The sequence below is a fragment of the Parus major genome, chromosome 1A (genome assembly GCF_001522545.3).
Source record: "Parus major isolate Abel chromosome 1A, Parus_major1.1, whole genome shotgun sequence".
Lineage (NCBI taxonomy): Eukaryota > Metazoa > Chordata > Aves > Passeriformes > Paridae > Parus > Parus major.
The window spans coordinates 51,366,416-51,375,576 of NC_031773.1; the positions used below are offsets into that span (position 1 = coordinate 51,366,416).

At 50.9% G+C, this 9,161-nt stretch overlaps 1 protein-coding gene across 3 annotated transcripts in view; it reads right to left on the reverse strand.

Annotated features, from left to right (window-relative positions):
- BTBD11 (BTB domain containing 11) overlaps positions 1-8,511 on the reverse strand; it is a 173,094-nt gene extending 164,583 nt beyond the window's left edge. For all 3 annotated transcript variants that reach the window (XM_019006737.2, XM_015628815.2, XM_033514402.1), the window contains exon 1: positions 7,342-8,511. In XM_019006737.2, coding sequence (XP_018862282.1) covers positions 7,342-8,302 — 961 coding nt within the window. In that variant the 5' untranslated portion in view covers positions 8,303-8,511. The remainder of the gene's footprint in view (positions 1-7,341) is intronic.
- Between the last annotated feature and the right edge of the window lie 650 nt (positions 8,512-9,161).

Below are 9,161 nucleotides of genomic sequence, written 5' to 3' on the forward strand. Positions count from 1 at the left end.
CAGGTCTAACACTGTGCTTTTAAATGGCCTGGAATTGGCTGCAGTGAACAAATCCTTCTTCCTTTATCCACCTCTGCCAGCTTGATTCATCAGGCACACAATCACCTGTCCTGAGGTCTCTTGGTACAGGGTGTCTAATTTTTGTCCTATTCCTTATTATCAACCAGTACTGCTTAAACTAAAGCACAGACAATTTCTTTTCCTTATCAGTGATAAGCCAAAAGAATCCTTGTGGGAAATTCCAAGTCTCCTGAGCATCTTTTCAGCCTCCAAGCTGGTCCATATATTTACCACCAGATACCTTCTTAACCACACTATAAAGCCTCCTGGGTTGTTTTCAGGAACAATTACTCCCAAAAAGGGTACTGCTTACTATGAACTCAGCCTAGGAATCAAGGAAGAGGTTAAAATACCATCTAGAAGACACACACCTCTTCATTGGAGCCCAAGAAAATGGTCATGTCCCATAAGCCATGCTATACAACTTTCTCCTCACCCACAAACTGCCAGAGTAAGGAAGTGTGATGATTCAAGAGCATCAGCACATCAGGTTGAATTAACTAAAGTAACTGAGACAAGCCTCAGCAAGGTGTCAGCGTGCCTGTGCCTCATCCATGCTGCAGAACTGATCCACACCAACTGTGGCTCCTTCTTCTTCAGCTGCTCCCAGGAACATGACCCTCACTCCTGCTGTCAAAACAAGCCCACAGCCACCTTCTCACTGACTCATTTCACCTTATCAGTGCCCTCTTCTCTTCTGTTTTTGCAAGAGAGAAATGCAATCCTATGGAAAGCAAAAGGAGTGACTAGACATCAGATTATATCTCTTCACATCCTTTAACAGCAGAATAACTATGTTACTTTCTAGGGAAAAGGGAAGGTTATGCACTCCCAGACAAATGTGGCCCCAATAGAAACTCTTTGTTGTAGGAAACCCCTGAAAGCAAGGGCAGACCAAGAACCAGCCACATGTGACCATTTGGCTGGCACAGTCCTTCACAATGTCTGTGTTTTTTTCAGGCTGCCTATTTGAACACTTCTGGCAAAGCAACCAGAGGTTAATAAGCTGGCCATGCAAGCTCTGGGGTAATTTTCACTTTATGTCTTTTGAAATCTTTAAAATACTTATCAGGTACATAACAATTGTAATTACAGATTTATAGAGACAGTGCTGTATGTTGCTTTTGGCCAGCAAGTAAACACGGACAAGAGCAAAGAAAGAAAACAGTCTCTACTTCTTCCTTATACCTTGCTAAAGCTACCTATATCCTGGGCAAACAGCCTGCAGACAGAGCAAAGGGACTGCCAGGATGGCAGAGCTGGACATGACAGCCCAGCCTGGGAGACTGAGGCAGCAGGAATCTTGAACCTGGGAGGAAACTGGGAAAGTGAATAGGTACTGATGTGATCCACCACCCATCAAGCATCCACTTCAGCCCCCACAAGTACACAGAATGCCAACTGCTCAGGGACTCAAATGGTGGCAGTGCTGCTGCTCACCACACTCACTGCAAGAAAACACAGCCTGGTGATGAACTCCCTCATCCATCCCCTCCTTGCTTTTCCTGCACATCCTTTGCTGGCCAGCAACAGAAATATTTTGTATGGAAGCTGCTAATTTTAGCAAACCACCTGAAAGGAGCCCCCCACAATCTTTCTTCACTACACATTGGCCAGAAGAAATTATTCCACGCAAAGGACTTGATTCCCAACACTCATGTGCTACAGGAAACATCTCTGTCCTCTTCTGGTGACATTGAGCAGGGCTTTCTTCTTTCATACCTGAACTGAGGGAAAGGAGAGGGGAAGACCAAAAGCCTTTTTTTCTAACTTCTGAGATAGGAGAACTCAACCCCTAAGCAGAACAGGGGAGAAAGGGCTCAGGCTGTAGATGTTTGCAGCCACTGCACTATTGGGTATTTACTCTGGACAATGTGGAAGGTTTGTGACTGACAACCAGCTGCTTGGTATGACACACACTGCAGAAACACCAACACACTAAGAGTGATGTCTTTTTCATTTTTATTAACTTTGAGAAGTGGAAGAGAGAGCATTTGCAGTAGCATTAGGAAAAGGTGCAAAGTTGTCCCTTATGCTCACCTGCACCTTATGTCATCAGCTCACAGGATGGCTGCAAAACTACATGAAGCCTGTCAGCAGTCAGCAAGGAAGCCAGGAACCCAATACACTGCTAAAACTATATTGTTATTCCCCTAACATGCTCCTTGTATACACAATCACATTTCCCAATCATCATTCCAAAGCCTCATTTACATCAGAAACTAAGTAATGTAGATGCAGCCTGAAAACTCCCTAGTGCAGCCAAGGCTATAAATGTTATTAAGGTACTTTCCAACATGACAAAAAGAATAATCATATTGGCAAACATAAGCTTTATGATTATCCTGGGTGCTTCGGGTATAACCATTTCCGGGATTTTTTTGGGTTTTGTTTTTTTTTTTAATGTTAGACTCATAACTGGAACAGATTACATGAATCAGAACATCCAGAGGGGAAACAAACCACCATCACCCAGCCAGTCAAACCTCAACCTCACAATGGGTCTCTATTTCCCAGTCCCACCACTGCTCCTTTCTCAAGGTGCCCTCTCAAGGCAACAGAGGTTTTCAAGAAGCACACACATGCTGATTATCCTCCTGTCCCACTCCTGCCAATACCAGGTGCCAAAGCAACCCACCCCACTACAGAGAAGGAGCATGGTTTCCCTGCTGCCATCCCAGCTCCCACCAGCATCAGTGCCCACAAACAGGCAAAACCTTCTTCCCTTTGGGGGTTAGTCCCATTCTCCCTCCTGGAATGGAGAGGGGACAAACATACAACTTGTTCAAAGAGGGTGTGTAAGTTTGCTTGGGAAGTTGTCAGGTAAGAGAATCAAGCAAAAATACACATCATTTGTTGCACCACCTCTCATGCCAACCTCTTGGCATGGGACTCAAGTGCCCTGGAACAGATGGGAAAAACAAAACAGCAAAGATGTCTAAGTATAACACATTGGCACATATAAGAAACTTCAACTACAACTTCATTTTTTCTTTTTAACCAGCAAAGAACACAATGGAAACTTAATGGGGAGATGGGGGGGAGATACATTCTTGAAATTACAGTTTAAAATAAGGCCAAGAAAATAGCACAAAATTCCATTTTAAGCCCAAATATTCCAGTATCATCCCAGCCGAAGTAAGTTCTAGATTGATTGTTACACTGCCCCTAAGGCCATAATGGCCTCCTGAATGGTTCAATTACAGCAAAAAGCAGAGAAGTAACAGATAACATCATGCTTGCCAGTAAAGGGAGGGTATGGTCTCTGCATACACACATGAATGTATACATACATATCAAAATTTAAAAGCACTTATTGATTTGGTTAAGCTGTGCTAATATATTGGTACTGTTCATTTGCTTGGAGCCCCCTCGTTCGCCTGAATTAGAAGAGGCTGAGGTTAAACTGAGGTTAGCTGACACGTGTCGGCCAAGCCTGACCTAATCCTAGGTTTCTAACTAGTTTGATCTTCTTCTCTAAATAATATTAAGAAGAGGAAGAAACCACAGGGAGGCATTTGGGTTCCAAATCACTATTTTTAGAAGCTGTACATAAATAGACAAGGCAGAGCTGTGCATGCTGACTCCTCCACAGAAAACTCCACCCCGTGATTCCCCAGCTCCCTGGCTGTGTCCCTGCCACCACAAGTCCTGCCACAAAGACATGGAGACCCCCAAAGACTGAAACAGGAAAAAACAATTTTCTTAACTCTGTATTAATTCAACTGCTGTCTAATACCATCCCTCCTCCCAGTGAAAGAGGACCTCCATAATACCAAGTAGGTGACTTTGAGCTACTTGGACCTGCCATCCAAACCCCCCAGTTAAAACAATATACAAGGATTTACTCCAATGATTTGCACTCGATCCAAGACCTGGGGAAACTTCCTATTCATCTCAAAGCACTTCTCAGATGTGGCCTAAAAGTAAGGGTTTGATGAGCAATAAAGAAACTAAAATAATATTGCTTAAACCGCAGAGGTGCCAGCTTTTACTGCCTTTCATTGAGCACAAAGTATTTTTCTCCCACTGTTCCAAGGGAAATAACACTCTGTGCAACTGTTATAGGATGTGAAACATGCACTGTGCTGTTCAGACAGAGCTCGTAATTGAAACATTTAAGCCTCAGTGAAATCCCAAACGTAAAGTTTATAATTTTCATTCAGCCATCATGTCAAAATTCTGGGGGGGCAGGGGGTGGAAATTACTACCTCAGAATGCTTTTAAGGTCTATTCTTTCTGATACAGTTATCAGAAAGATAAGCTCAGTCAATATGCCAGCAGCTGCCGCCATGCTCCGACAGCATCGCCTGCTTTGCCTTTGTCATCCCTGCCCTGTCCCACACAAGAGGTTATCAACCAGCTTATCAAGGACATGTGGCCTGCTGCCTGCAACACATGAAGGAGTGCCACCACCTTCATCCACAGGCTTTCGACCCTGCAAGAGCAATGAGCAGGCTCCTGTTGGAGAGTGGGGCTCCCACTGAGGCACCTGTCCAAGCACAGGCCAAACACACCCAAAAGAAGCCCGGCAGAAAATGGAAATGGCCCATGGAAAGAACCAGCTCAAACATCTTTGTCTGAAGGCACATGACCATAATTTATAGGAAGGAGAAGGTTATCTTGCAATAGTGATCTACGGCTTCCAAGATGACTGAGAATGACATCAGGCTAGAAAACCTCAGCCAAAACCACTAAACACTCTTACAGGGAAGCCCTGAAAGGCTGGTTTGTGTCTTGCAGATCCTCAGACCATCTTCCCCAACACTCGTGTTCACAAACTCCGTTAGAGCAATCTCTTGGACTGCATCATGCACAAACTTATGTTCTTCACATACTTGCATCCTATGATCTACACGGGTTGCCTGTTTCACAGTCTGGATGAACTTTAAGGTGCTGAATTTAGCCTGGAAATTTTTGACATTTGCCTCCCAGAGAGAGGCCCCTCTCCCCACAAAAAGCTGCCTGCAGTTAAGCTGCTGCTACAGAGTCTGCTTCTGCACTGCTTTCCATGCCCCACCTTCACCCAAATCACACTGCCCATGGTACCTCCAGGAAGGATCCCTCCAACTGCTTCTTGTCCACACCTGATGGACCAAATCCACTGATTCCAGTGCTTGTGTCTTCACATGGCACTCAGCTGGGAAATGACACCCCAGCTTATTGAACCTCTGGAGTGCAAGACCTGTCTCTTCTCCTGGAGAAGTGCAAAGAGATGTGAGAAGTCTGCTACCTGTTAAGCTGTGCTATCATGGTGTTTCAAGTACTGAGGCAGAGGAAGGATGAACTCGTGGTTAGGCCACTAAAGAGAGATGCAGCTTCCAGCAGTCCAAGCTTCGTGTCACAGAGTGCCCCAACAATTTCAAGCAGTTTCAAATAATCTCTCCCATCAGACTTCCACACCTGTTTTAAGTGCCTGAGAAAGAAACATTTGCAACCAAACATGGAGCACTCAAGACACCAAAACAATGAGGACTACATGAACAGGCATACCTCATTGGTGAAGAAACAGACTGATGTGTTTAATGGTTTGTAATGCCTGGTTTAGTTGCCTTGAAAGTACTTAAGAGCAGGCAACACACCCTTGGATTAAATCTGAATAAACATTTACAGCAGTAAAAAATGGCTTTTACTGTAAGGAGGCCTGACTCTTGCTTGCACCTGTAACTCTAAATATATTTAACAGGATGCCAAACTATGTATTATAAGATGCTAAAAAGCAAAACTACATTACAGGCATTTGCATAGAAAGCAAGGAGACACAGAGAGGCAAAACAAAATGGACAACTTGCTACGGGTCTGATTCAAACATCTTTGAAAAACGCTATTTGCTCAACTCAAGACTGAGCTACCAAGGAGATTTGTGGCAGCTAAAACTACAATAAAATGGAGATGAAAACTCTGTTTTGTGTCCCTAGAAGGGAGATAAATGAGGGTCAGAATGAAGTACATTTAAATCCACTGAGCTGATACAGAGGGAGTTAGAGAGAGCCGCAAAACGAAATGAAAGGCTCAGTAGGAGCCTGCACAGCCAGTGCTGCAATGTCAGAAACGCAACACAGTGCCATCTGAAACCTACAGGCATCGTAGCAGGACTCGAGGAAAAAAACAACGGTGGCTCTCCTGGGGAAGCCATGCCTGCCTGCACCAGCACTGGAATAACGCACCAGAGTCCTGCAACCATGAATTTTGAGGGGTGGTTCAGCAAAGCCTCTGGGGAGGACATCCACTGCTGGAGTAAAACCACCGGAGGAATAGAACTAAGCAACATCTGTTTACAGCAGGGAGGAGTATCTGCCCCTTTCTTTTGCTCCCTCTTGGCATCCTCCTTGGGTTTCTTATGGGATAGAAGGTGCCTTAAGACAATAGAAAATTAGCTGTAACGCATCCTCTGTGGCTATAACAACTTAACAAGGCTTATCTGCAGACGTGATCTGGGCTTCCAGTTACCCCTGTTCTCCCAGTTCCCTTCCTCTTCAACCACCCCCCCCCCCTCAAATATTTGCATCTCAGCTTGACAAGTATTTTGAATTTAAGCTTAATACAAATGTTTGTATCTGTCTGTGCACGCTTAGGAGAAGATATGAAAAAAACACCCAATTTTAACTCTGTCTCCCCGAAACACGTCTCTTTCCATTTCCCCTTCCCTAACAAACAGAGGGAGCTGAAATAAGGAACATCAACTTTGGAATGCCACTCTACCGAAGGATAAGTTATTAAAAATATTAGATTCATCGTTTAAAAAACGAAGGGAAAAAATGACCAGGAAGTTGATGCATCACGGTGTTGCATTTGTGTCAAGCTCTGGGTAAACATGCAGCAACATGAATGAAATCTGTCCAGAAAGACTGCATTTCAGCGCCAACCACGCAATCGCTGGCCAAACCACTGCATATGTAACAAAAGTTTGATCTCGCCTGCAAGCGCTCAGCTGCGCTTCTGCCATTTCCTGTGGAAAACTGAAGCTCTGAACCACTGTCTCTCAGCCAGCCCTCGCCGACACCCAGCCAGCTGCCCCTCAATTCACGCCCATCACGCCGCGGCAGGCGGGCGGCCAGCCCCGGCGGAGCGGCTCGGGGGATGCTCGGCAGCTCCCGTCCAGCCCTCCCCGGGCCGGACACCGCCGTGCAGGGGCAGCCGCACCGCTGCTCCCTCCCCGGCCCCCCGGCCCCGGCGGCAGGTGCGGCGGGGGCCCGCCCAGCACCCGGGGGGGCGGACGGGGGCCCGCCCGGCGCAACAGGTGGTCGGTGGCGCCCGGTCCCGCCCGGCGGCCGCACTTACCGCTGGCGTTCTTTCCGCAGATGAGGTGCTGGTAGGGCTGCAGCAAGCCCCAGAGCTCGGGATCGTTGTTGACCGTCTGTTCCAGCGCCTCCAGGGTGAAGCGGGGCGCCTCGCCGCCCTCCTTCTCCTTCTCGGCCGGGGCGGCGGCGGCGGCGGCCGGGGGGCGGCCGGGCGGCGGGAGCGGGGCGGCGGGACCGGCCAGCACCCGCGCGTGGATGTCGCGGAAGAGGCTCTCGGTGCCGGCGGTGAGGTAGATGGCGGCGTGCTCGTGGATGCGCAGGGCCACGCGGCTGTCCACCATCCAGCGGTAGAACTTGCCCACGGAGAAGGCCAGTCCGCACCGGGCCGACTTTCCGCGGCTGAAGCGGTCGCCGCCGCTGCCGCTCATGTTGTATAGGGAGAGGGCGCCGAGGGCGGCTGCCGTGCAGCGGGCCGCCAGCGTCCAGCCCAGGACGATCTCCATGGCGCTCCGCACCTCGTGCTTGGTGCACTTGGCGAAGCGGAGGCTCAGTCGCTGCGCCTCCCGAGCGATGCGCACCAGCGCCCGGCTCACCAGCGTCGAGAGCCGCGCCGCCGCATCCCGGCTCCCGGGGCTGGCGGCGACGGGCGCCCGCGGCTCCCGGCGCGGCGGCGGCGGCAGCAGCAGTGCCTCCACCTCCTCCAGGCTCCAGGGGACCTCCTCAAGGTCGGGCAGGAGCCGGGAGCACTGCTGCCCCGCGCAGTCCAGCACCTCGGAGTCTTCCGCTAGGACGGTGTTGACGGTGTCGAAGCTGTTGTGCCGACTGTGCATGGAGTCAGTTAGGTGCGGCCAGCAGCTTCCTCCATAGGGGTACGCGGGGTGCGAATCCGAGCAGCACAGCGACAAGTTGGAGGAGCGCACCGAGTCCGCCGCACCACCATACCCGGAGTCCAGCGTCAGGTCTTCCAGCGTCCTCACCGCCGTCTTACCTCTCCGGGCCATCGCCGCACTTCATGCTGCACCCGCGGGACCCGGGCGGGGAGCGGCTCAGGGGGACGCGGGGGAACAGAAGCAGCGAGGGGGCGCGGCGTTTCCCGCCGGCCGTTTCTCTTGGCTCCGCTCCGCCAGACGGCAGCGAAGCGGCGGTGCTGCCTGCGCGCTGCTCCCGGCCGAGCCCCGCTGCCGGCCCGGCTCCGGCTCCTGCACTGCGCCGCCGGCCCGACACCGCACCGCAGCGCAGCGCCGGCCAGCGGCCGCGGGGGCGGGGCCATGCAAAGCGCCGCCGGCTCCCAGCCAATGGGGATGCCGGGGGGGCGGGGATATGCAAAACGGCGCGCCCGGCGGCCAATGGGACGGCGCCCTGCGGCGGCCGCGCCTCCCTTGGCTCCGCGGGGCCGCTCCGCTCCGCGCCGCGCGGGCCGGGAGGGGGCGCGGCCCGCCCGCGGAGCTGCCGGTGCGCGGAGCCCGCCGGGGCCGCGACCTGCGCGGGCAGCACCGCGCCGGCTGGGACTCTGCGCTGCAAAGCGAAGAGGTGTTAATGCGGTCCTGGCCCCGCCGGCAGCCGGGGGAGTGCGGCCAGCCGTGTCCACTGTCCCCGCGGCTGGGAACAGCGCGGCTCTGATACGTGCATGTACGCCGTTCCGCAGGCGTGCGAACTAGAGTTCCGCTCCAGCCCGAGATGGGTTTTCACACCAGCAGTTCCCTGATGTAGCTCTAAACAAATTACAGAGAGCGCAGGCACTCACACGTCTCATCAGACAGACGAGATGTTTTGAAATCAAGCAGAAACTGCCACGTAAGAATCCCAGACGTCTCTCGAGTCAGGAAGAGCAATTTCCAAATAATTAAAACAAGTACAATA